Genomic DNA, 27269 nt, shown 5'->3' on the forward strand with positions numbered 1-27269 from the left:
GATTTTTGGGGGCCCCCCCCGGAAACTGGGGGAGGGGAAGGAAGAACTTGGGGGGGGCTCAAAGCGGGGGGGGGGTGTGCTGGGGGAGGGACACCCCCCCCCCTCACCTCCCATAGCTGGGCTTTTGGGGGGGTCCCCAGGGGGGGTAATTTGGGGGTACCCCCTCTCCCCTTACCTGGGCTGGCGACCGGGGGGGGACCGGGGGGGGGCACGCCGGGGGTGGGGGGGGGCCGGGGCTCTGGGGGGGGGTCGGCAGCCGCGTCCCCTCGGGCCCCCCCCGGGGTCTCGCGGGGCTTCTCGGGGCCTTCCTGGAAGGGGGGGGGGGGGGGAGGGAAGTGGGGTTCAGGGGCTCCCCCCAAATTATCCGTGACCCCCCCCCCAACCCCCTGGTGCCCCCCCCCAAATCCCTCGGAGTCCCCCCAAAACCCACCCGGGGCCCCCCCCAAATCCTTGCCTCCCCCAAAACCCCCCCCCCCCCCCAAAATCCTCCCATCCAGCCCAGCCCCCCACCCCCCACCCCCAAGACCACCCCTTTCTCCCCTAAGGACCCCCCCCAAAATCACCCCAGCCCCCCCCCCCCAAATCCTTGGGCCCCCCCCCCCCCCCCAAATCCCTCTGCACCCCCCCCAAACCCCCCCCAGGGCCCCCCCCCGGGCCCCCACCTCGCCGTCCCCCATGAGGGCTTGCAGGCGCCGGGTGCGCTGGTCCATCAGGCTGACGTGTTTGATGGGGTTGATCAAAGCCTCGGCGTAATCTGGGGGGGGGGGGGAACACACCAAGGGCACCCCAAAAACTAAAGGAGGGTCCCCCCAAAAAAAGGGAACCCCCCCAAAAAAAGGGGAACCCCCCCCCCAAAAAGGGGAGACCCCCCCCCGCCCAAAATGGGAGCACCCCAAGAAAGCGATAAGGCTACCGAACCCAGGAGCGTTCCCCCCCCCTTAAAAAGCGCAGGGAACCCCCAAAAGAGGGGGGGGGACCCCTAAAAAAAAGGGGGTAGGGCCCCCCCGAAAAAGAGGGGGGACTCCCCAAAAGAGGGGGACCCCCAAAAAAGAGGGGGGACCCCCCCAAAAATGGGCTCAAACCCTCCCAAACACTGATCTCCAGCTGCTGCTGAAGGGAGGACCCCCCCCTCAAAAAGCAGAGGACCCCCAAAAACGGGGGGGAGCCCCCCTCCCAAAAAAGGGGGGAACCTCTCAAAAAGGTGGGGGGGACAAAAAATAAGTGGGGACCCCCCCCAAAGAGGGAGAAACCCCCCCCAAAAATGGGCTCAAACCCTCCCAAACACTGATCTCCAGCTGCTGCTGAAGCGAGGACCCCCCCCCTCAAAAAGCAGAGGACCCCCAAAAACGGGGGGGACCCCCCCATAAAAAAGGGGGGAACCTCTCAAAAAGGCAGGGGGGGACAAAAAATAAGTGGGGACCCCCCCCAAAGAGGGAGAAACCCCCCCAAAAATGGGCTCAAACCCTCCCAAACCCTGATCTCCAGCTGCTGCTGAAGGGAGGACCCCCCCCCTTAAAAAGCAGAGGACCCCCAAAAACGGGGGGGAGCCCCCCTCCCAAAAAAGGGGGGAACCTCTCAAAAAGGTGGGGGGGACAAAAAATAAGTGGGGACCCCCCCCAAAGAGGGAGAAACCCCCCCCAAAAATGGGCTCAAACCCTCCCAAACACTGATCTCCAGCTGCTGCTGAAGGGAGGACCCCCCCCCTCAAAAAGTAGAGGACCCCCAAAAACGGAGGGGGACCCCCCCAAAAAGAGGGGGGAACCTCTCAAAAAGGCAGGGGGGGATGAAAAATAAGTGGGGACCCCCCCCAAAGAGGGAGAAACCCCCCCAAAAATGGGCTCAAACCCTCCCAAACACTGATCTCCAGCTGCTGCTGAAGCGAGGACCCCCCCCCTCAAAAAGTAGAGGACCCCCAAAAACGGAGGGGGACCCCCCCAAAAAGAGGGGGGAACCTCTCAAAAAGGCAGGGGGGGATGAAAAATAAGTGGGGACCCCCCCCAAAGAGGGAGAAACCCCCCCAAAAATGGGCTCAAACCCTCCCAAACACGGATCTCCAGCTGCTGCTGAAGCGAGGACCCCCCCCCTCAAAAAGCAGAGGACCCCCAAAAACGGGGGGGGACCCCCCAAAAAAGAGGGGGGGCCCCCTTAAAAAGGGGGGCCCGCAAAAAATAAGTGGGGGAACCCCAAAAGAAGACCCCAAAAATGGGGTCAAACCCTCCCAAACGCCCCCCGGGGCTGCCCCGCTCCCCACCTTGGGGGGTGGCTGCTCCCACCCCCACCCTGACCCCCCCCCCCCCCCATTTTGGGGTCCCCTCCCGGTTTGGGGGGGGGTGTCCCCACCCCCCCTCACCCTGGTGGCCCTGGGGGACGTAGTCGCAGGCCTGGGTGTGGAGGAGGAGGGCGGGCAGGCAGAGCGGCTGGTTGCTCTCGTTGCGCAGGCAGACATAGTGGTAGCCTGGCGGGGGGGGGGGACGGACACACACAAGATGGCGGCTGGGGGTAATTGGGGGGGGACGCAAGATGGCGGCTGGGGGGAATTCGCAGCGGGGGGGACACTCAAGATGGCCCTGGTAGGCCCCCCCCCCCCCCCCCCCCCCCGCCCCTTGAGCCCTGTTGCCATGGTAACAGGCGTTGCGGGTAGGCCCGGAACCTGTTGTCGTGGTTACAGGCTTGTTGCAGGGCATTGTGGGTAGGCCCGGACCCTCGTTTCCATGGTAACCCAAGGGCGCAGGGCATTGTGGGGAGGCCCAGACCACTGTTGCCATGGTAATGGGCATTGCGGGTAGGCCCAGGACCCTGTTGCCATGGTAACAGGCTTCTTGCAGGGCATTGTGGGTAGGCCCAGACTACTGTTGCCATGGTAACAGGTATTGTGGGTAGGCCCAGACCCTCGTTTCCATGGTAACACAATGGTGCAGGGCAGTCTGGCTAGGCCCGGACCACTGTTGCCATGAGAACAAGCATCGTGGGTAGGCCTGGAGCCCCTGTTACCATGGTAACGGGCATTGTGGGTAGGCCTGGACCCTGTTGTTACGGTAACGGGCATTGCGGGTAGGCCCGGGACCCTGTTGCCATGGTAACAGGCTTCTTGCAGGGCATTGTGGGTAGGCCCAGACTACTGTTGCCATGGTAACAGGTATTGTGGGTAGGCCCAGACCCTCGTTTCCATGGTAACACAATGGTGCAGGGCAGTCTGGCTAGGCCCGGACCACTGTTGCCATGAGAACAAGCATCGTGGGTAGGCCTGGAGCCCCTGTTACCATGGTAACGGGCATTGTGGGTAGGCCTGGACCCTGTCGCCATGGTAACAGGCTTGTTGCAGGGCATTGTGGGTAGGCCCAGACGACTGTTGCCATAGTAACGGGCACTGTGCGTAGGCCCGGACCCTCGTTTCCATGGTAACACAACCCTGCAGGGCATTCTGGCTAGGCCCAGACCACTGTTGCCATGGAAACAAGCACTGAGGGTAGGCCTGGAGCCCCTGTTACCATGGTAACAGGATTGTTGCTGGGCATTGTGGGTAGGCCCAGACCACTGTTGCCATGGTAACAGCCATCCTATGTAGGCCCGGACCACCCCCCCCCGCCCCCCAGTGACCTTCCTGGGCCTCCCGGGGACACCCCAAGGGCCCCCCCCATGTCCCCATGACATCCCCCGTGTCCCCGTGTCCCCTCCCCTGTCCCCATGTCCCCCCCCACGTCCCCTCTCTCCCCATGTCCCCCCCCCGTCCCCCCCCTCCACGTCCCCAGTTCCCCCCGTGTCCCCATGTCCCCCCCCCGTCCCCGTGTCCCCCCCGCTGTCCCCTGTCCCTACCTGAGTGGAGGGTGGTGACAGGCAGCCCCATGGCCCCCCATGTCCCCGTGCCCCCCCTGTGTCCCCGTGTCCCCCCCGATGTCCCCGTGTCCCCGTGCCCCCCCATGTCTCCGTGTCCCCCCCGCTGTCCCCGTGTCCCCGATGTCCCCATGTCCCCCCGTGTCCCCATGTCCCCCCCGATGTCCCCGTGTCCCCGATGCCCCCATGTCCCCCCGTGTCCCCATGTCCCATGTCCCCCTGTGTCCCCCCGATGTCCCCGTGTCCCCATGTCCCATGTCCCCCCCGTGTCCCCCCTGATGTCCCCATGTCCCCGTGCCCCCCCATGTCCCCCTGTGTCCCCCCGATGTCCCCGTGTCCCCGATGTCCCCATGTCCACCCCATGTCCCCGTGTCCCCCCCGATGTCCCCGTGTCCCCAATGTCCCCATGTCCCCGTGTCCCATGTCCCCCCGTGTCCCCCCCGCTGTCCCCATGTCCCCGTGCCCCCCCGCTGTCCCCGTGCCCCCCCATGCCCCCATGTCCCCGTGTCCCCATGTCCCATGTCCCCCCGTGTCCCCCTGTGTCCCCCCGTGTCCCCGTGACCCCCATGTCCCCGTGTCCCCCCCGCTGTCCCCGTGTGCCATGTCCCCCTGTGTCCCCCCCGATGTCCCCATGTCCCCGTGTCCCCCCCGATGTCCCCATGTCCCATGTCCCCCCGTGTCCCCCCCGATGTCCCCGTGTCCCCGATGTCCCCATGTCCACCCCATGTCCCCGTGTCCCCCCCGATGTCCCCGTGTCCCCGATGTCCCCATGTCCCCATGTCCCCGTGTCCCATGTCCCCGTGCCCCCCCGCTGTCCCCGTGCCCCCCCATGTCCCCATGTCCCCCCATGTCCCCATGTCCCATGTCCCCCCGTGTCCCACTGTGTCCCCCCGTGTCCCCATGCCCCCCCATGTCCCCGTGTCCCCCCTGCTGTCCCCGTGTCCCATGTCCCCCCGTGTCCCCCCCGATGTCCCCATGTCCCATGTCCCCCCGTGTCCCCCCCGCTGTCCCCGTGTCCCCGTGTCCCATGTCCCCCCGTGTCCCCCCCGTGTCCCCGTGACCCCCATGTCCCCGTGTCCCCCCCGCTGTCCCCGTGTGCCATGTCCCCCCGTGTCCCCCCCGATGTCCCCGTGTCCCCCCCGATGTCCCCATGTCCCATATCCCCCCGTGTCCCCCCCGATGTCCCCGTGTCCCCGATGTCCCCATGTCCACCCCATGTCCCCGTGTCCCCCCCGATGTCCCCGTGTCCCCGATGTCCCCATGTCCCCGTGTCCCCGTGTCCCATGTCCCCGTGCCCCCCCGCTGTCCCCGTGCCCCCCCATGTCCCCATGTCCCCCCATGTCCCCATGTCCCATGTCCCCCCGTGTCCCCCTGTGTCCCCCCGTGTCCCCGTGCCCCCCCATGTCCCCGTGTCCCCCCTGCTGTCCCCGTGTCCCATGTCCCCCCGTGTCCCCCCCGATGTCCCCATGTCCCTGATGTCCCCGTGTCCCCCCCGATGTCCCCATGTCCCATATCCCCCCGTGTCCCCCCCGCTGTCCCCGTGTCCCCGTGTCCCATGTCCCCCCGTGTCCCCCCCCGTGTCCCCGTGACCCCCATGTCCCCGTGTCCCCCCCGCTGTCCCCGTGTGCCATGTCCCCCCGTGTCCCCCCCGATGTCCCCATGTCCCATATCCCCCCGTGTCCCCCCCGATGTCCCCGTGTCCCCGATGTCCCCATGTCCACCCCATGTCCCCGTGTCCCCCCCGATGTCCCCGTGTCCCCGATGTCCCCATGTCCCCGTGTCCCCGTGTCCCATGTCCCCGTGCCCCCCCGCTGTCCCCATGTCCCCCCGTGTCCCCATGTCCCATGTCCCCCCGTGTCCCCCTGTGTCCCCCCGTGTCCCCGTGACCCCCCATGTCCCCGTGTCCCCCCCGCTGTCCCCGTGTGCCATGTCCCCCTGTGTCCCCCCCGATGTCCCCATGTCCCCGTGTCCCCCCCGATGTCCCCATGTCCCATGTCCCCCCGTGTCCCCCCCGCTGTCCCCGTGTCCCCGTGTCCCATGTCCCCCCGTGTCCCCCCCGTGTCCCCCGTCCCTACCCGAGCGCAGGGCGGTGACAGGCAGCACCCGCTGCCCCAGCAGCCGCCCCCCCTCCTCGTAGGCGGCCACACGCAGCGACGCCAGCGACGGCAGCACCACCTGGCACCAGTACGGACCAGTCAGCACCAGTACGGACCAGTACGGACCCGTACGGACCAGTACAGACCAGGACAGACCCATATAGATCAGTACGGACCAATACGGACCCATATAGACCAGTACAGACCAGTACAGATCAGTGTGGACCAGTACGGACCAATACAGACCAGTACAGACCACTATGGACCAGTACGGACTCGCCTAACCCAGTATAACCCAGTACAACCCAGGACAGACCAGTGCTCCCCCCGTCCCTCCCAGTGCCCCCCAGTCCCCTCCCAGTGCTCCCAGTGCCCGCCCAGTCCCCCCCAGTCCCTTCCCAGTGCCCCCCAATCCCCTCCCAGTTGCTCCCAGTCCCTTCCCAGTGCCTCCCAGTCCCCCCCAATCCCCTCCCAGTGCCCCCCAATCCCCTCCCACTGCCCCCCAATCCCCTCCCAGTGCCCCCCAGTCCCTTCCCAGTGCCCTCCCAGTGCCCCCCAGTGTCCCCCTGTCCCTTCCCAGTGCCTCCCAGTGCCCTCCCAGTGCCCCCCTGTCCCTTCCCAGTGTCCCCTAATCCCCGCCCAGTGCCTCCCAGTGCCCCCCAATCCCCTCCCACTGCCCCCCAATCCCCTCCCAGTGCCCCCCAGTCCCTTCCCAGTGCCCTCCCAGTGCCCCTCAGTGCCCCCCAGTCCCTTCCCAGTGCCTCCCAGTGCCCTCCCAGTGCCCCCCTGTCCCTTCCCAGTGTCCCCTAATCCCCGCCCAGTCCCTCCCAGTGCCCCCCAATCCCCCCCCAGTGCCCCCCAGTCCCTTCCCAGTGCCTCACAGTGGCCCCCAATCCCCTCCCAGTGCCCTCCCAGTGCCCCCCAGTCCCCTCCCAGTGCCTCCCAGCCTCTTCCCAGTGCCTCCCATTCCCCCCCAGTCCCTCCCAGTGCCCCCCAGTCCCCTCCCAGTGCCCTCCCAGTGCCTCCCAGTCCCCCCCAATCCCCCCCAGTGCCCTCCAGTCCCTTCCCAGTGCCTCCCAGTGCCCCCCAATCCCCTCCCAGTTGCTCCCAGTCCCTCCCAGTGCCTCCCAGTCTCTTCCCAGTGCCTCCCATTCCCCCCCAGTCCCTCCCAGTGCCCCCCAATCCCCTCCCAGTGCCCCTCAGTCCCTTCCCAGTGCCTCCCATTCCCCCCCAATCCCCTCCCAGTGCCTCCCAGTCCCCCCCAATCCCCTCCCAGTGCCCTCCCAGTGCCCCCCAGTCCCCTCCCAGTGCCTCCCAGTCCCTTCCCAGTGCCTCCCAGTCCCCTGCAGTGCCCTCACACTGCCCCCCAATCCCCTCCCAGTGCCTCCCAGTACCCCCCAAACCCCCCCTCAGTGTCCCCCAGTCCCTCCCAGTGCCCCCCAATCCCCCCCCAGTGCCCCCCAGTCCCTTCCCAGTGCCCCCCAGTGGCCCCCAATCCCCTCCCAGTCCCTCCCAATGCCCCCCAATCCCCTCCCAGTTGCTCCCAGTCCCCTCCCAGCGCCTCCCAGTCCCTTCCCAGTGCCCTCCCAGTGCCACCCAATCCCCTCCCAGTCCCTCCCAGCACCCCCCATCCCCTCCCAGTGCCTCCCGGTGTCCCCCAGTCCCCTCCCAGTGCCTCCCAGTCCCTTCCCAGTGCCTCCCAGTGCCCCCCAATCCCCTCCCAGTGCCCCCCAGTCCCTTCCCAGTGCCTCCCATTCCCCCCCAATCCCCTCCCAGTGCCTCCCAGTGCCCTCCCAGTGCCCCCCGTGCACCTTGTGGACGAGGAAGGGCTCCTCGTCCCAGACGGGGTTGAAGGGGTTCCCTTGGCTGGGCCGGGTGCGGAACCGGCGCCGCGTGTCCACGGGCAGCCCGAAGACATCGACCTCCACGTACACCCCCCCCCGCCGCTCCGACAGGAACTGCCCTGACAGCACCTGGGGGGGGCGGGGGGGCCCAAAAATCAGACCCACCCCCCCCCCCAGCCCCCCCCCACTCCCCTCCCAGTACCCCCAGTCCCATCCCAGTAGCCCCAAACCCATCCCAGCATCCCAAATCCTGCCCTGGGACCCCCAGCAACTGCCCCGAAATCACCTGGGGGGGCCCCAAAGATCCGACCCACAGCCCCCCCAGCCCACCCCACCCCCCCCCCAGTATTCCCAGTTCCATCCCAGTAGCCCCAGTCCCATCCCAGTACCCCCAAACCCATCCCAGTATCCCCAGTCCTGCCCTGGGACCCCCAGGAACTGCCCCAAAATCACCTGGGGGGGGGGGCCAGAATTCTCCTGACACCCCCAGACCCCCCCATATCCCCCCCCGCCAGTATCCCCACTCCCCTCCCAGTATCCCCGTGCCCCAGGTGGCTTTGGGGGGCCTGTGCCCCCCCCCCCGTTTTTGGGGTCCCCCTGTTGGGTTTTGCGTCCCCATCATTGGGTTTTGGGCCCCCCCCGTTGGGTTTTGCTGCCCCCCAAGTGGGTTTCGGAGGGCTGTGGGGCTCCCCCTTGATTTTTGGGGGCCCGCCCTTGAATTTTGGGGTCCCCCCCCCGATTTTTGGGGTCCCGCCTGCACCCACAGCCTGCTTTTGGGGTCCCCCCCGTTGGGTTTTGTGTCCCCATCGTTGGGTTTTGAGTCTCCCCCGTTGGGTTTTGCTGCCCCCCAAGTGGGTTTCGGAGGGCTGTGGGGCTCCCCCTTGATTTTTGGGGGCCCCCCCTTGAATTTTGGGGTCCCCCCCCCCGATTTTTGGGGTCCCGCCTGCACCCACAGCCTGCTTTTGGGGTCCCCCCCGTTGGGTTTTGTGTCCCCATCGTTGGGTTTTGAGTCTCCCCCGTTGGGTTTTGCTGCCCCCCAAGTGGGTTTCGGAGGGCTGTGGGGCTCCCCCTTGATTTTTGGGGGCCCCCCCTTGAATTTTGGGGTCCCCCCCCCGATTTTTGGGGTCCCGCCTGCACCCACAGCCTGCTTTTGGGGTCCCCCCCGTTGGGTTTTGTGTCCCCATCGTTGGGTTTTGAGTCTCCCCCGTTGGGTTTTGCTGCCCCCCAAGTGGGTTTCGGAGGGCTGTGGGGCTCCCCCTTGATTTTTGGGGGCCCCCCCTTGAATTTTGGGGTGCCCCCCCCCGATTTTTGGGGTCCCGCCTGCACCCGCAGCCTGCTTTTGGGGTCCCCATCGTTGGGTTTTGAGTCTCCCCCGTTGGGTTTTGCTGCCCCCCAAGTGGGTTTTGGAGGGCTGTGGGGCTCCCCCTTGATTTTTGGGGGCCCCCCCTTGATTTTTGGGGCCCCCCACCTGCACCCGCAGCCCGTTGGCCACGATCCCGTCCAGCAGCTCCTCGGCGAAGGGGTCGAAGGTTTTGTCCCGGCGCCGCAGGAGCTCGGGCTTGAGCAGGAGCCCACAGCGGGCGTTGTACTCGAAGAGCCCCAGGTTCAGCTGCATCGGCACGTCTAGGGCACGCCGTGGGGCAGAGCCGTGGGGCAGGGTCAGTGCCGTGGGGCTGAGCCGTGGGGCAGGGGGAAGAGAGATGGGGTGGTGGGAAGAGCCGCGATGGGGCTCAGGGGCGTCGAACAGCCCCAGGTTCGGCCGCATCGGCGCGTCTAGGGCACGCCGTGGGGCAGGGGCAGGGTTATGGGGCTGAGCCGTGGGGCAGAGGGAAGAGCAATGGGGCAGGGGGAAGAGCCATGGCGGGCACAAAGAGCCCCAGGTTCGGCTGCATCAGCCTGTCTAAGGCACGCCGTGGGGCAGAGCTGTGGGGCAGGGTCAGTGCTGTGGGGCTGAGCCAGGGGGAGGGGCTGTGGGGCAGCCCCTGGGAGTCAGGATGGGGCAGTCCTATGGGTCAGGCCTGTGCTATGGGTCACTCTATGGGTCACGCTACGGGTCTGGGCCACACTGTGGGTCACGCTATGGGTCTGGCCCATGCCATGGGTCACGCTATGGGTCAGGGCTGTGCTCTGGGTCACTCTGTGGGTCACGCTATGGGTCTGTCCATACCGCGCGCCACAGGGAGGGGGGGATCAGGATGCCTCACGCTCCGCACCCCGCAATGGGGCTGTGCTATGGGGGGTTTTGGGGGGGTGGGAAAACCCGCGCCGTGGGTCGGGGACCGCGCCGTGGGTCGCGCCGTGGGGCTGACCGAGGGTCTGGAAGTTGAGGGCGGCCATGTGGCAGCCGGCGTTCCAGAAGAGCTGGGGCTGGAAGTTGGAGGAGTCGACGCGGGTGCCCTTGGGGTAAACCCGGCTCAGCTGCCACTTGTTGTACCTGAGCGTCAAGGGCCATGCCTGCCCCATAGCTGCCCCATAGCTGCCCCATAGCCGACCCACAGCCAGCCCACAGACACCCACGGATAACCCCGTGGCACTTCCGTACAGCCCAATCCACCCCACAGCCTTCCAATCTGCCCTGGGATAGCCCTGGCTGCCCCATAGCTGCCCCACGGCTGCCCCATGGCCACCCCACGGCCACCCCACGGCTGCCCCATAGCCAACCCGCAGACACCCCCGTGTCACTTCCATAGAGCTCAACCAGCCCCATGGATGCCCCACCGCCCTCCAACCTGCCCTGTCTGCCCCATGGCTGCCCCATAGCTGCCCCATAGCCATCCCACAGCTGCCCCACAGCAGCCCCATAGCTGCCCCACAGCTATCCCCCCTCAACCCCCCCAAACGCACCCCAAAACCTCCCCTTAAGACACCCCAAAATCCCCCCAAAATCCCCCTATTTCCCCCCCAAAAAACCCCCCAAACCCCCCCATTTTCCCCCCCCGCACCCCAGACCCCTCGGGGGGGGGGCAGGGGACCCCCCCCCCATATTTCAGGGCCCCCCCCAACCCCCCAAACCCCTATTCCCTCCCCAAAACCCCTATTTACCCCCCCCAGACCCCCCCCCAAACCCCACCTCAGGCCCTTCCAAACCCCCCTATTTTTCCCCCCCCAAACCGCCCCCCCAAAACCCCACATTTCTCTCCCCCCCTCCCCCGCACCCCAGACCCCTTGGGGGGGGGGGGGGGAGGGGGATAGTGACCTCCCCCCCCATTTTGGGCCCCCCCCGAGCCCCAAAACCCCTATTTCCCCCCCCAAAACCCCCTATTTACCCCCCACCCCCGGCCCCTCAAACCCCCCTATTTCCCCCCCCAAATCCCCCTATTTTCCCCCCAACCCCCCCCCCCTAAAACCCCCATTTCCTGCACCCCAGACCCCTGGGGTGTGTGTGGGGGGGGGAGTGTCGTTAGTGACCCCCCCGCCCCCCCACTTTGGGCCCCCCCCCGGCGGATACTCGACGAAGTGCTGGGGGCTCTTGGTGAGTTGCTCCAGGCCCTTGGTCTCCACGAAGGACGACATCTCGAAGGCCTTGTTGCGTTCTGGGGGGGGGGACGACCCCAAAATCAGACCCCCCCCTTCCCCCAAAATACCCCCCCCGCCCTCAAAAATACCCCCCGCCCTCAAAAATACCCCCCCCCGCCCTCAAAAACCGCCCCCTAAAAACACCCCCCCGGACACCCTCAAAAATCCTCCCCGAAGGCCTCAAAATAGGCCCCAGAAAACACACCCCCCCCCCCCCCCAAAAATCCACCCCCCCCGGATCCAAAAACCTCGCTCCCCCCCCCCGCGATGCCAAAATCTGCCCCCTGCACCCAAAAATAGCCCCCCCCCTCCCCAAAAATACCCCCCAGGACCCCAAAATACCCCCCCCGGACGCCCTCAAAAATCCTCCCCGAAGGCCTCAAAATAGGCCCCAGAAAACCAACCCCCCCCCCCCCCCCCCGCCCCCCCCAAAAATCCACCCCCCCCGGATCCAAAAACCTCGCTCCCCCCCCCCCCGCGATGCCAAAATCTGCCCCCTGCACCCAAAAATAGCCCCCCCTCCCCAAAAGTACCCCCCAGGACCCCAAAATACCCCCCCCCGGACGCCCTCAAAAATCCTCCCCGAAGGCCTCAAAATAGGCCCCAGAAAACCAACCCCCCCCCCAAAAATCCACCCCCCCCCGGATCCAAAAACCTCCCCCCCCCCCGCGATGCCAAAATCTGCCCCCTGCACCCAAAAATAGCCCCCCCCCTCCCCAAAAGTACCCCCCAGGAGCCCAAAATACCCCACCCCCCCCGGACCCCAAAATCAGCCCCCAGTACCCAAAACTAACCCCCCCCCCGGACCCAAAAATACCCCCCCAGGACACCAAAATCACGCCCCCGCCCCCCAAAATACCCCCCCGGGATGCAAAAATACCCCCCCGCCCCCCAAAAATACCCCCCCGGGATGCAAAAATACCCCCCCGCACCCCAAAATCACCCCCCAGCACCCAAAAATACCCCCCCGGACCCAAAAATAACCCCCAAGGGCCTCTAAAATACCCCCCCCCGGACCCCAAAAGCCCCCCCCCCCGCCCAAAAATACCCCCCGCACCCAAAATCACACACCCCCCCCGCACCCAAAAATACCCCCCAGGACCCCAAAAACACCCCTCGGGGGGACCCAAAAATCCCCCCCCCCCCCGAACTCCCCTGGCCCCCCCGAACCCCCCCTCCCCCAGGACCCCTGAAATCCCCCCTCCGGCCCCTCCCTGCCCCCCCCCAGGACCCCCCCAAAATCCCCCCTGAAATCCCCCCCCAGGAGCCTCCTGGCCCCCCCAGGACCCCCGAAACCCCCTGAAATCCACCCCCTGGCCCCCCCCCCGCCCCCCCAAAACTCCCTGAAATCCCCCCCCCCAGGACCCCCCCAATCCCCCCCCCAGGACCCCCAAAACCCCCTGAAATCCACTCCCTGCCCCCCCCCGGCCCCCCCCAACCCCCCCCCCGGAGCCTCCTGACCCCCTCAGGACCCCCCCAAGACCCCTGAAACCCCCTGAAATCCCCCCCTGGCCCCCCCAACCCCCCAGAAATCCCCCCCCCAGGAGCCCCCTGGTCCCCCCAGGACCCCCAAAACCCCTTGAAATCCACCCCCTGGCCCCCCCCCAGGACCCCCCCAACCCCACCCCGGCCACCCCAAGACCCCCCCAAACTCCCCGCCCAGGACCCCTGAAAACCCCCCCCCCAGGAGCCCCCTGACCCCCCCAGGACCCCCCCAAAACCCCCTGAAATCCACCCCCAGGAGCCCCCTGGCCCCCCCAAAACCCCCTGAAATCCCCCTCCTGGCCCCCCCGGCCCCCCTCCAACCCCCCCCCCAGGAGCCTACTGGCCCCCCCCGCCCCCCCAAAACTCCCTGAAATCCCCCCCCAGGAGCCCCCTGGCCCCCCCAGGACCCCCCCAAGACCCCTGAAACCCCCTGAAATCCCCCCCCGGCCCCCCAACCCCCCAGAAATCCCCCCCCCAGGAGCCCCCTGGCCCCCCCAGGACCCCCAAAACCCCTTGAAATCCACCCCCTGGCCCCCCCCAACCCCACCCCGGCCACCCCAAGACCCCCCAAACTCCCCCCCGGACCCCTGAAAATCCCCCCCCAGGAGCCACCTGGTCCCCCCAGGACCCCCAAAACCCCCTGAAATCCCCCTCCTGGCCCCCCCGGCCCCCCCCAGGACCCCCCCAAACCCCCTGAAATCCACCCCCAGGAGCTCCCTGGCCCCCCCAGCACCCCCAAAACTCCCTGAAATCCCCCCCCAGGAGCCCCCTGGCCCCCCCAGGACCCCTGAAACCCCCTGAAATCCACCCCCTGGCCCCCCCCGGTCCCCCCCAATCCCCCGCCAGGAGCCCTGAAACCCCTGGAAATCCCCCTCCCCCCCCACCCCGAATCCCCCCCAAACCCCCTGAAATCCCTCCTGGCCCCCCAGGACCCCCCCCCCCAGGACACCCCCCCGCCCCGGCCCCCCCCCCAACTGACTGCTGGCCGCCTGGAAGGACTTGAACTTGACGGGCTGGATGTAGTTGACCAGCGTGGACATCTCCTCGGTGGCCGTCACCTCGCTGCTGGCCGTGCCCTGCGCCCCCCCCCCAACCCCCCCCCAGGTCACCGGGGCACGGGGGGGGCACCCCACAACCCCCCCCCCCCCAAGGGACCCCAATAAACCCCCCCCCCAGAGCCCCACAAAATCCCCCCCAGGGCTCCCCCAAACCTCCCTGGGGACCTCCCAAATCCCCTCAAGGCCCCCCCCCCGCCCCCCCCCCATCACCGCAGCACCCCCAGGCACGGGGGGGTGGGGGGGGGCACCCCAGAATCTCCCCCACCCCCCCCAAACCCCCCCCCCCGGAGACCCCCAAATTCATGGGGGACCTTCAAACCCAACCCCCCCCCCCACGCAAAGTCCCCCAAACTCCTCCCCCCCAGCCCCCCCCCGGGGACCCTCAAATTCATGGGGGACCCCCCCCCCAGCCCCCCCCCAAACCCTCAGGGCCCCCCCCAAAATCCCCCCCCCCCCCACCTCATCCGACGTCGGCTTCTTCATCTCCGGCAGCTCCTCCTCCTCCTCCTCCTCGCTCTCCGCCTCCCGGTCTGGGGGGGGGTGGGGGTCGGAATTTGGGGGACCCCCCCCCCGGCACCCCCCAAAACCCCCCTGCACCCCCACATCCCCCCCCCCCGCACCCCCAAAATCCCCCACTGGGACCCCCAAAATCCCCCACCCAGCCCCCCCCCCAAACTCCCCTCTGGGAGCCCCAAATCCCCCCCCCGGGACCCCCAAAATTCCCCCCCAGCACCCAAAAATAACTCACAGCCCCCCCCTCCCCCAATGCCCCTGAGCCCCCCCCAAATCTACCTCTGGGACCCCCAAATCCCCCCCCAGCACCCAAAATCCCCCCCCCCCCAGCACCCAAATCTCCCCCGGGACACCCAAGCCCCCCCCGGGACCCCAAAATCCCCCCCCCAACACCCAAAATCTCCCCTGGGACCCCCAACCCCCCCCCGGGACCCCCAAGTCCCCCCCCAACACCCCAAATCTACCTCTGGGACCCCCAACCCCCCCCCCCCCAGCACCCAAAATCTCCCCCTGAGACCCCCAAATTCCCCCCCGGGACCCCAAAATACCCCCCTGGGACCCCCAAATCTCCCCCTGGGGCCCCAAAATCCCCCCCCCCCCCCGGACCCCCAAATCCCCGCCTGCCCCCCCCAGATCTACCTCTGGGACCCCAAAATCCCCCCCCCCCGGCACCCCCAGTTCCCCTCTGGGACCCCCAAGTCTCCCCACAGCACCCCCAAATCTACCTCTGGGACCCCCAAAATCCCCCCCCCCAGCACCCAAAATCCCCCCCCCAGCACCCAAATCTCCCCTGGGACCCCCAAATTCCCCCCCGGGACCCCCAAGTCCCCCCCCAGCACCCAAAATCTCCCCTGGGACCCCCAAACCCCCCCGGGACCCCAAAATTCCCCCCCCAGCACCCAAAATCTCCCCTGGGACCCCCAAATTCCCCCCCGGGACCCCCAAGTCCCCCCCCAGCACCCAAAATCTCCCCTGGGACCCCCAAATTCCCCCCCAGGACCCCAAAATACCCCCCCGGACCCTCAAATCTCCCCTGGGACCCCCAACCCCCCCCCCGGGACCCCCAAGTCCCCCCCCAGCACCCCCAAATCTACCTCTGGGACCCCCAAAATCCCCCCCCCCAGCACCCAAAATCCCCCCCCAGCACTCCAAATCTCCCCTGGGACCCCCAACCCCCCCCCGGGACCCCCAAGTCCCCCCCAGCACCCCTAAATCTACCTCTGGGACCCCCAAAATCCCCCCCCCCCAGCACCCAAAATCTCCCCCTGGGACCCACAAACACCCCCCGGGACCCCAAAATCCCCCCCCCAACACCCAAAATCTCCCCTGGGACCCCCAAACCCCCCCGGGGACCCCCAAGTCCACCCCCAACACCCCAAATCTACCTCTGGGACCCCCAAAATCCCCCCCCCAGCACCCAAAATACCCCCCTGGACCCCCAAAATACCCCCCTGGGACCCCCAAATCTCCCCCTGGGACCCCCAAATAACCCCCCCAGCACCCCCAAATCCCCTCCCCTGCCCCCCCCCCCAACTCACCGATGGATTTTCGGGGCTCCCCCAGTTTGGGGCCCTTCTCCTCCCCGTTGGGCACTGGGGGGACCCCGCTTTCGGGGGGTCCGGCGGGGGGGGGCCTGTGGAAGTGGGGGGGGGGACTGTGAGGGGGGACCCCAAAGCCCAGCAGCTCTGGGGGGGGGCACCCCAAAATCCACCGGGGTGGGGCGCTGCAGGGGGGGGGTTGGGGTGCAGGGGGGGTGGTTTTGGGGCACCGAGGGGGGGGTTTGGGGTGCAGATTTTGGGGGGTGGGTTTTGGGGTCCAGGGGGAGATTTTGGGGTCCGGGGGGGCGAATTTGGGGTCCAAGGGGGGGTTTTTGGGGTCCGGGGGTGGGTTTTGGGGTCCAGGGGGGGATTTTGGGGTCCGGGGGGGGCGAATTTGGGTCCAAGGGGGGGTTTTGGGGTCCGGGGGTGAGTTTTGGGGTCCAGGGGGGGATTTTGGGGTCCGGGGGGGCGAATTTGGGCCCAAGGGGGGTTTTGGGGGTCCAGGGGTGGGTTTTGGGGTGCAGGGGGAGATTTTGGGGTCCGGGGGGGCGAATTTGAGGTCCAAGGGAGGGGGGTTGGGGTCCAGGGGGAGATTTTGGGGTGCAGGGGGGGCAATTTGGGGTGCAGGGGGAGATTTTGGGGTCTGGGGGGGCAAATTTGGGGCCCAAGGGGGGGTTTTGGGGGTCCAGGGGTGGGTTTTGGGGTGCAGGGGGAGATTTTGGGGTCCGGGGGGGCGAATTTGAGGTCCAAGGGGGGGGGGGTTGGGGTCCAGGGGGAGATTTTGGGGTCGGGGGGGGGCGAATTTGGAGTCCAAGGAGGGGGGTTTGGGCTCCAGGGGGAGATTTTGGGGTCCGGGGGGGGGCGAATTTGGGGTCCAAGTGGGGGGTTTTGGGGTCCGGGGGTGGGTTTTGGGGTCCAGGGGGAGATTTTGGGGTCCGGGGGGGCGAATTTGAGGTCCAAGGGGGGGGGGTTGGGGTCCAGGGGGAGATTTTGGGGTGCAGGGGGGGAATTTGGGGTGCAGGGGGAGATTTTGGGGTCTGGGGGGGCGAATTTGGGCTCCAAGGGGGGGGTTTTGGGGTCCGGGGGGGTGAATTTGGGGTCCACGGGGGGGTTTTGGGGTCCAGTGGAGGTTTTTGGGGTCCGGGGGTGGGTTTTGGGGTCCAGGGGGAGATTTTGGGGTCCGGGGGGGGTGAATTTGGGGTCCAAGGGGGGGGTTGGGGTCCGGGGGGAGATTTTAGGGTCCGGGGGGGGTGATTTTGGGGTCCAAGGGGGGGTTTTTTGGGGTCCGGGGGTGGGTTTTGGGGTCCAGGGGTAGATTTTGGGGTCCGGGGGGGGGGCGAATTTGGGGTCCAAGGGGGGGGGGTGGGGTCCAGGGGGAGATTTTGGGGTCCGGGGGGGGCGAATTTGGGGTCCACGGGGGGTTTTTTGGGGTCCAGGGCTGGGTTTTGGGGTCCAGGGGGAGATTTTGGGGTCGGGGGGGGGCGAATTTGGGGTCCAAAGGGGGGTTTTTGGGGTCCGGGGGTGGGTTTTGGGGTCCAGGGGGAGATTTTGGGGTCCGGGGGGGCGAATTGGGAGTCCAAGGAGGGGGGTTTGGGGTCCAGGGGGAGATTTGGGGTGCAGGGGGGGAATTTGGGGTGCAGGGGGAGATTTTGGGGTCCGGGGGGGCGAATTTGGGGTCCACGAGGGGGGGTTTTGGGGTCCAGTGGAGGTTTTTGGGGTCTGGGGGTGGGTTTTGGGGTCCAGGGGTAGATTTTGGGGTCCGGGGGGGGGGCGAATTTGGGCTCCAAGGGGGGGTTTTGGGGGTCTCAGGGGTGGGTTTTGGGGTCCAGGGGGAGATTTTGGGGTCCGGGGGGGCGAATTTGAGGTCCAAGGGGGGGGGGGGTGGGGGTCCAGGGGGAGATTTTGGGGTCCGGGGGGGGCAAATTTGGGGTCCAAGGAGGGGTTTGGGGTCCAGAGGAGGTTTTTTGGGGTGCAGGGGGAGGATTTTGGGGCGCGGGGGGGTGTTTGTTTTTTTTTTTGGGGGGGGGGGGGGGGAGGTGTCGGGGTACCGGTCTCGGTGGCGCCGGGCGTTTTGGGGCGCAGGTTGGGGGGGGGCGGGGGCCCCCCCGCGGGGGTGACGTTTCTTGTTCTTCACCAGGATGCGGCCCAGCAGGTCCTGGGGGCTGGGGCAGGGGCACCCCCGGCTCCAGCTGACCCCCCCCCCCCCCAAAAAAAATATACGTCAGGGGGGCCCCCCAAAATTCCTGACCCTCCCCGAACCCCTAAATCCTCCCCCCGCACCCCCAAACCCCCCTGTACACCCCCAAAATAACCCCCCCTCCCCGACCCCCCCAAAACCCCCTCCTGGACCCCCCAAATCCTCCTCCTGCCCCCCCCAAAACCCCCTCTCGGACCCCCAAACCCCCCCCGGACCCCCAAATCCCTTCCTGGACCCCCCCAAACCCCCTCCTGCCCCCCCCAAACCCCTCTTCAGGACCCCCAAACCCCCTCCTGCCCCCCATATCCCCTCCTGCACCCCAAATCCCCCTCTTGGACCCCCCAAAACCCCCCCCCGGACCCCCAAATCCTCCTCCTGGACCCCCAAATCCCCTCCTGCCCCCCAAAACTCCCCAAACCCACCCTGTGCCCCCCCCAAACCCCCTCCTGTCCCCCATATCCCCTCCTGCACCCCCAAATCCCCTCTCGGACCCCTAAAACCCCCCCCCGGACCCCAAATCCTCCTCCTGGACCCCCCCAAACCCCTCCTGCTCCCCCAAACCCCTCTCCAGGACCCCCAAATCCCCTCCTTGACCCCCAAAAACTCCCCCAAACCCACCCCTGTGCCCCCCAAAACCCCCTCCTGGCCCCCCATATCCACTCCTGCACCCCCAAATCCCCCTCTCGGACCCCCAAAACCCCCCCCCGGAACCCCAAATCCCCTCCTGGACCCCCCAAACCCCCTCCTGGACCCCCCAACCCTCTCCTGGACCCCCAAATCCTCCTCCTGCCCCCCAAGTTCCCCTCCTGGACCCCCAAAACCCCTCCTGCCCCCCCCAAATCCCTCTGCTGGACCCCCAAATCCCTCCCTCTGCCCCCCCAAACCCCCTCCTGGCCCCCCATATCCCCTCCTGCACCCCCAAATCCCCCTCTTGGACCCCCAAAACCCCCTCCTGGACCCCCCAACCCTCTCCTGGACCCCCAAAATCCTCCTCCTGCCCCCCAAGTTCCCCTCCTGGACCCCCAAAACCCCTCCTGCCCCCCCCCAAATCCCCTTCCTGGACCCCTAAATCCCTCCCTCTGCCCCCCCTAAACCCTCTCCTGGCCCCCCATATCCCCTCCTGCACCCCCAAATCCCCCTCTTGGACCCCCAAAACCCCTCCTGGACCCCCCCAACCCTCTCCTGGACACCCAAATCCCCTCCTGCCCCCAAGTTCCCCTTCTGGACCCCCAAAACCTCTCCCGCCCCCCCCAAATCCCCCTGCTGGACCCTAAATCCCTCCCTCTGCCCCCCCAAAACCCCTCCTGGGCCCCCAAAACCCACCCTGTGCCCCCCCTAAACCCCCTCCTGGACCCCCAAATCCCCCTCTCAGACCCCCAAAACCCCCTCCTGGACCCCCAAATCCCCTCCCGGCCCCCCCTCAAGCCCCCCCAAACCCCCCCCTCCTGCCCGCCCCCCCAAGCCCCTCCAGAACTCCCAAACCCCCTCCTGGACCCCCCAAAACCCCCCCAAATCCACCCCCGGGGCCCCCCCAAATCCCCCTCCTGCCCCCCCCCCCAACCCCTCCTGCTCCCCCCCAGGCCCCCCAGCCCCCCCCCGTGCCCCCCCCCACTGACGGGGTACTTCTCCAGGGGCTCGATGAGCAGCGCGTCCCCGAAGATGCTGCGGCAATACTCGGCCATCTTCGCCTGCTGCTTGGCCCTGGGGGGGGGGGGGCAAATAGCGGGGGGTGCTGGGGGGGGGGGGGGTGTCCCCCAAACCTTACAGTCCCCCCCCCCTCCCAGTTTGGGGGGGGAAAAAGGGGGTTGGGGGGGGTTATTCCTCCCCCTTCAGCTCGTTTGGGGGCTTCGGGGATAATTTGGTGGGGGGGGACCCAGGGGAAATTGAGGGGGCCCTGAGGGATTTGGGGGGGTCCTGAGGGATTTGGGGGGGGGGGGGGGGGCTGAGAGATTAAGGGACACCCCAGGAATCTGGGGGGGGGGCCCATGGGGTTTTTAGGGACCCCTCCCCTCCCAAATCCTCCCCCATTGGATTTGGGGGGAGCTCAAGGGATCTTGGGGGGACCCCAGAGATTTGGGGGGACCCCGGGGGTCTGGGGGGGGGGGGGGGGGGCAGAGATTTGGGGGGGGGGGCAGATGTTTTAGGGAAAACTCAGGGGTTTTGGGGGACCCCGGGGGTTTTGGGGGGGACCCCAGATATTTGGGGAGGGGGGGCAGGGATGTGGGGAGACCCCAGGGGGTTTTGAGGGGATCCTCATGATTTAGGGGGACCCAAGGGGTTTTGGGGGGACCCCAGAAATTTGGGGGGACCCTGGGGGGTTCTGGGGGGGCCCCCAGAGATTGGTGGGGGGGGCCCAGAGATTTGGAGGGACCCCGATGTTTTGGGGGGACCCCGGAGATTTGGGGGGGGGGGACGGCCATCAGGGTTTTTGGGCCGACCCGGAATATTTTGGAGGATCCGTGAGGTTTTGGGGGGGACCCCAGAGATTTGGGGGGACTCTGGGGGTTTTGGGGGGGGCCCGAGGGATTTGGGGGGACCCCGTTTTTGGGGGGGGGGGGGGACACACACTCACGAATCGACATGGTTCTCGAAGGAGAGGATAACGGGGTACGGCGAGGTCTTGAAGGCGCTTTCGCGATGGCCTCGATCACCTCCTGCGGGTGCCAAAACGGGGGGGTCGGGGGGGGCACCCCAAAACCCGAGACCCCCCCCCTCACCCCAAAAGCTGCCACCGTGACCCAGGAAGGGGGTTTGGGGGGGGACCCCCTGGGGTTTGGGGGGGGTCTTAAAGGGTGTTTTAGGGCCGGTGGGTGATGAAGGGCTGGTTGGGTGCCGGTGGGTCTTGGTGGGTTCTATGGGGTGGGGGCAGTTCTGGGGGGGGCCTCAGGCAGGTTTGGGGGGCTCAGGGGGGCTTGGGGGGCTCAGGGGAGCTTGGGGGGACCCCCACATCTTTTTGGGGGGGCACCTCGAAGGGGATCTGGGTGGGCAAGGTGAAATCGTGGGTGATGAAGGTCTTGGGTGCTGTTGGGTCTCGGCGGGGTCTACGAGGTCTTGGTGGGTTCTATGGGGTGGGGGCAGTTGTGGGGGCTCAGGCGGGGGGTGGGGGGCTCAGGGGAGTTTTGGGGTGTCGGGGGATTTTGGGGGACCCCCAGTTTTTTTTGGGGGGGGGGGGGCCACCTCGAAGGGGATCTGGGTGGTGCCGGTGAAGCCGTGGGTGACGAAGGGCTGGTTGAGTCTTGTTGGGTGCTGGTGGGTCTTGGTGGGTCCTGTGGGGTGGGGGCAGTTTTGGGGGGGCTCGGGGGGGTTTTGGGGGGCTCAGGGGGGTTTGGGGCATTGGGGGGGGGTTTTGGGGGACCCCCAGCTTTTTGGGAGGGGGCACCTTGAAGGGGATCTGGGTGGTGCCAGTGAAGCCGTGGGTGATGAAGGTCTTGGTGGGTGCTGTGGGGTCTTGGTGGGTGCTGTTGGGTCTTGGTGGGTTTGACGGGATCGGGGCATTTTGGGGGGGTCTTTGGGGGGTTTGGGGGGGCTCAGAGGGGTTTTGGGGCATTGGGGGGGGTTTTGGGGGACCCCCAACTTTTTGGGAGGGGGCACCTTGAAGGGGGATCTGGGTGGTGCCGGTGAAGCCGTGGGTGAGTGCCGGTGAAGCCGTGGGTGACGAAGGTCTTGGTGGGTGCTGTGGGGTCTTGGTGGGTCTTGGTGGGTCCTGTGGGGTGGGGGCAGTTTTGGGGGGGGTTCGGGGGGGTTTTGGGGGGGCTCAGGGGGGTTTTGGGGGGGTTTTGGGGGACCCCCAACTTTTTGGGAGGGGGCACCTCGAAGGGGATCTGGGTGGTGCCGGTGAAGCCGTGGGTGACGAAGGGCTGGTTGAGTCTTGTTGGGTGCTGGTGGGTCTTGGTGGGTCCTGTGGGGTGGGGGCAGTTTTGGGGGGGCTCGGGGGGGTTTTGGGGGGGTTTTGGGGAACCCCCAATTTTTTGGGAGGGGGCACCTCCAAGGGGATCTGGGTGGTGCCGGTGAAGCCGTGGGTGATGAAGGTCTTGGTGGGTGCTGTTGGGTCTTGGTGGGTTTGACGGGATCGGGGCATTTTGGGGGGGTCTTTGGGGGGTTTGGGGGGGCTCAGGGGGGTTTTGGGGCATTGGGGGGGGGTTTTGGGGGACCCCCAACTTTTTGGGAGGGGGCACCTTGAAGGGGATCTGGGTGGTGCCGGTGAAGCCGTGGGTGATGAAGGTCTTGGTGGGTGCTGTGGGGTCTTGGTGGGTCTTGGTGGGTCCTGTGGGGTGGGGGCAGTTTTGGGGGGGCTCGGGGGGGTTTTGGGGGGGGTCAGGGGGGTTTTGGGGGGGTTTTGGGGGACCCCCAACCTTTTGGGAGGGGGCACCTTGAAGGGGATCTGGGTGGTGCCGGTGAAGCCGTGGGTGATGAAGGGCTGGTTGAGTCTTGTTGGGTGCTGGTGGGTCTTGGTGGGTCCTGTGGGGTGGGGGCAGTTTTGGGGGGGCTCGGGGGGCTCAGGGGGGTTTTGGGGGGGTTTTGGGGGACCCCCAACCTTTTGGGAGGGGGCACCTCGAAGGGGATCTGGGTGGTGCCGGTGAAGCCGCGGGTGACGAAGCTCTTGGTGGGTCTCGGTGGGTTTGACGGGATCGGGGCAGTTTCGGGGGAGTCTGGGGGGGTGGGTTTTGGGGGTCCCCCCCAATATTTTTTTTTGGGGGGGGGGGGGGCGCACCTTGAAGGGGATCTCGGTGGTCATGGTGAAGCCGTGGGTGATGAAGGGCTCCTCTTCGGGGGGGCGCCCTTTCCAACAGTCCAGCTCGATGCAGCGGCAGCCGCTCAGCAGCACCTGCCGGTACATCTCCACCGAGGAGGCGCCCGTCAGCTGCCCCGCTGCGGGGGGGGGACACGGGGGGGGGGGGTGTCAGCACCCCAAAACCACCGCAGCCCCCCCCTGCCCCCCCCCCCCCGCACCCCAAACCCCCTACTCCAGGGACCTCCCCCCCCCCGGCACCTCCAGGGTACCCCATGGGCGCCCACAGACCAACCCCCCCCCCCCGCCATAGTCCAGGACCCCCCCGCGATGCCCAGGGACACCCCCCCCCGCCACGGCCCCCCCTATACCTCGGGGACCCCCCCCCCTGCACCCCTAACCCCCCCTCGCACCACCCAAACCCCCCACCCCAGGGAACCCCCCCCCCCGGCACCTCCAAGGTGCCCCATGGGCGCCCATGGACCCCCCCCCCCACCATGGCCCAGGGATTCCCCCCCCCGGATTTTTGGGGGTGCAGGGGAGATGGAGGCCCCCCCCAATTTTGGGGGGGGCAGGGAGTCAAATGCCCCCCCCCCCACCAATTTTGGGGGTGCAGGGAGGCGGGTGCCCCCTCCAGGGTTCCTACTGCCCTGGGGACCCCCCCTAGAACCGCCCCCCCGGAAATTTGGGGTGTAGGGGGGGCGGGTGCCCTTCCCCCCCCCCCCACCCGTGGGGATTTTTTGGGGGGTGGGTGGGGAGGTGGGGCCCCCCCCTCAATTTGGAGGGTTCAGGGGAGTAAAACCTCCCCCCCCAAGACCTTTTGGGAAGGTTCCTGCTGCCCCGGGGACCCCTCTAGAAGCCCCCCCCTGGGATTTTGGGTGCGGGGGGGGGGGGGTGGGGGGGTGGGTGCCCCCCCCCCCGGGGATTTTTGGGGTGCGGGGGGGGGGGGGGTGGTACCGGTGAGGTAGGTGTTGTGGGAGGAGTTGATGAAGTAGCTGGGGAGGGGCTGGGTCATGTCCTGGTGCAGCCGCAGCGTCTCGGGGGGACGATGCTGTTCTCCTCCCCCCCAGGAACCGCCCGAAACCCTCCATCGACATCTGGTCTGGGGGGGGGGGGACACACGGCGGGGGGGTCACCGACACCCCAAAACCCCCCTGGGACGCCCCCCAGGGCCCCCCAAAACCCCCAGAACCCCCCAAAACCCCCCCAGGAACCACCTGAAACCCTCCATCAACATCTGGTCTGGGGGGGGGGGGGGGATGGGACACGGGGGGGGGGTCACCGACACCCCAAAATCCCCCTGGGACCCCCCCTGGGACCCCCCCCAGGGCCCCCCAAAACCCCCCCAGGACCCCCCAAAACCCCTGAGACCCCCCCAGACCCTCCGAAGCCCCCCCCACCTGGACCCCCCCAGGAACCGCCCGAAACCCGCCATCAACATCCGGGCTGGGGGGGGGGATGGGACACGGGGGGGGTCACCGACACCCCAAAACCCCCCCTGCCCCCCCCCCCCAGGGCCCCCCAGAACCCCCCCAGGACCCCCCAAAACCCCTGAGACCCCCCTGGACCCCCCCAGGAACCGCCCAAAACCCTCCATCGACATCTGGTCTGGCGGGGGGGGGGACACGGGGGGGGGTCACCGACACCCCAAAACCCCCCCAAACTCCTGAGACACCCCCCCAGGACCCACCCCCCCCCCCCCAGGAACCGCCCGAAGCCCCCCATGGACATCTGGGCTGGGGGGGTGGGGTGGGGGGGAAACATGGAGGGGGGACACGGGGGGGTCGCCGACTCCCCAAAACCCCCCCGCCCCCCCCCCCCACAAGGGTCCCCCAAAAGCCCTTGGGGACCCCCCAAAATCCCCCAGGAGCCCCCCCCCAAAAACCTCCTTCCAGCCCCCCAGGAGTCGTCCCCCCCCCCGCCCCCCCAAACCCCCAGGAGTCCCCCAAACCCCCCGGGGACCCCCCCAAAACCTCCTTGGGGACCCCCCAAAACCCCCCGGGGACCCCCCAAAACCCCCTGGGGAACCCCCAAAACCCCTTGGGGAACCCCCAAAACATCTTGGGGACCCCCCAAAACCCCCTGGGGACCCCCCAAACCTCCTTGAAGACCCCCAAGACCCCCCCAAGTCCCCCCCGACCCTCTTCCATCCCCCAACTTCAAGGCCCTCAACCGTCCTTCAAGAGCCCCCCAAACCCCCCGGGGACCCCCCCAAACCCCCTGGGGAACCCCCAAAACCCCCCGGGAACCCCCCAAAACTTCTTGGGGAACCCCCAAAACCCCCCAGGGACCCCCAAAACTTCTTGGGGACCCCCAAGGCCCCCCCAAGTCCCCCTCGACCCTCTTCCAACCCCAACTTCAAGGCCCTCAACCGTCCTTCAAGAGTCCCCCAAACCCCCCAAGGACCCCCCAAAACCCCCTGGGGAACCCCCAAAACCCCCTGGGGACCCCCCAAAACTTCTTGGGGACCCCCCAAAACCCCCTGGGGACCCCCCAAACCTCCTTGAAGACCCCCAAGACCCCCCCAAGTCCCCCTCGACCCTCTTCCAACCCCAACTTCAAGGCCCTCAACCGTCCTTCAAGACTCCCCCAAACCCCCCAAGGACCCCCCAAAACCCCCTGGGGAACCCCCAAAATCCCCTGGGGACCCCCCAAACCTCCTTGGGGACCCCAAAACCCCCCGGGGACCCCCCAAAACCCCCTGGGGACCCCCAAGACCCCCCCAAGTCCCCCCCGACCCTCTTCCAACCCCCAACTTCAAGGCCCTCAACCGTCCTTCAAGAGTCCCCCAAACCCCACAAGGACCCCCCAAAACCCCCTGGGGAACCCCCAAAACCCACCGGGGACCCCCCAAACCTCCTTGGGGACCCCCCAAAACCCCCTGGGGACCCCCCAAACCTCCTTGAAGACCCCCAAGACCCCCCAAGTCCCCCTAGACCCTCTTCCAACCCCCAACTTTAAGGCCCTCAACCGTCCTTCAAGAGTCCCCCAAACCCCCCAAGGACCCCCCAAAACCCCCTGGGGAAACCCCAAAACCCCCTGGGGAACCCCCAAAACTTCTTGGGGACCCCCCAAAACCCCCTGGGGACCCCCCAAACCTCCTTGAAGACCCCCAAGGCCCCCCCAAGTCCCCCTCGACCCTCTTCCAACCCCCAACTTCAAGGCCCTCAACCGTCCTTCAAGAGTCCCCCAAACCCCCCAAGGACCCCCCAAAACCCCCTGGGGAAACCCCAAAACCCCCTGGGGAACCCCCAAAACTTCTTGGGGACCCCCTAAAATCCCTTGGGGACCCCCCAAACCTCCTTGAAGACCCCCAAGACCCCCCCCAAGTCCCCCCCGACCCTCTTCCAACCCCCAACTTCAAGGCCCTCAACCGTCCTTCAAGAGCCCCCCAAACCCCCCAAGGACCCCCCAAAACCCCCTGGGGAAACCCCAAAACCCCTTGGGGAACCCCCAAAACATCTTGGGGACCCCCCAAAACCCCCTGGGGACCCCCCAAACCTCCTTGAAGACCCCTAAGACCCCCCCAAGTCCCCCCCGACCCTCTTCCATCCCCCAACTTCAAGGCCCTCAACCGTCCTTCAAGAGCCCCCCAAACCCCCCAAGGACCCCCCAAAACCCCCTGGGGAACCCCCAAAACATCTTGGGGACCCCCCAAAACCCCCTGGGGACCCCCCAAACCTCCTTGAAGACCCCCAAGACCCCCCCAAGTCCCCCTAGACCCTCTTCCAACCCCCAACTTTAAGGCCCTCAACCGTCCTTCAAGAGTCCCCCAAACCCCCCAAGGACCCCCCAAAACCCCCCGGGGAAACCCCAAAACCCCCTGGGGAACCCCCAAAACTTCTTGGGGACCCCCCAAAACCCCCTGGGGACCCCCCAAACCTCCTTGAAGACCCCTAAGACCCCCCCAAGTCCCCCCCGACCCTCTTCCATCCCCCAACTTCAAGGCCCTCAACCGTCCTTCAAGAGCCCCCCAAACCCTCCGGGGACCCCCCCAAACCCCCTGGGGAACCCCCAAAACCCCTTGGGGACCCCCCAAACCTCCTTGGGGACCCCCCAAAACCCCCTGGAGAACCCCCAAAACCCCCTGGGGACCCCCCAAACCTCCTTGAAGACCCCCAAGGCCCCCCCAAGTCCCCCCCAACCCTCTTCCATCCCCCAACTTCAAGGCCCTCAACCGTCCTTCAAGAGCCCCCCAAACCCCCCGGGGACCCCCCCAAACCCCCTGGGGAACCCCAAAACCCACCGGGGACACCCCTGTCGTCCCCCCCCAACCGCCCCCCGGCCCCACTGACCCCTCTCGCGGAACTGCTGGTTGGGCTCGTAGCGCTCGATGAGCTGCCGGGCCTGCTCGGGGCTCAGCGGGGGGTACAGCACCTCGTTAAGCCGAGGGTCTCGTTGCCGCGTGTTGACGAAGTCCCGCAATTGCTCCAGGGTGAGGTAGGGCTTCCCCGCCGCCCCA

The 27269-nt window shown here is 67.5% G+C and overlaps 1 protein-coding gene across 1 annotated transcript; it reads right to left on the reverse strand.

Annotated features, from left to right (window-relative positions):
- Positions 1–107: 107 nt before the first annotated feature.
- On the reverse strand, positions 108–27269 carry LOC141737074 (1-phosphatidylinositol 4,5-bisphosphate phosphodiesterase beta-3-like; the record flags this gene model as incomplete). The annotated part of the gene is given in 21 exon segments (XM_074571689.1): positions 108–308; positions 663–754; positions 2351–2455; positions 5907–6006; positions 7739–7900; positions 9240–9394; positions 10081–10205; positions 11220–11304; positions 13752–13848; positions 14290–14360; positions 15882–15976; positions 17930–18048; positions 18050–18070; positions 19695–19779; positions 20651–20708; positions 20711–20732; positions 22790–22947; positions 23765–23851; positions 23854–23909; positions 24208–24253; positions 27103–27269. Coding segments are annotated over 21 exon segments (2107 nt in total), but the record flags the coding sequence as incomplete, so codon positions are not given.

Source organism: Larus michahellis, unplaced genomic scaffold, assembly GCF_964199755.1.
Source record: "Larus michahellis unplaced genomic scaffold, bLarMic1.1 SCAFFOLD_494, whole genome shotgun sequence".
Classification (NCBI taxonomy): Eukaryota; Metazoa; Chordata; class Aves; order Charadriiformes; family Laridae; genus Larus; species Larus michahellis.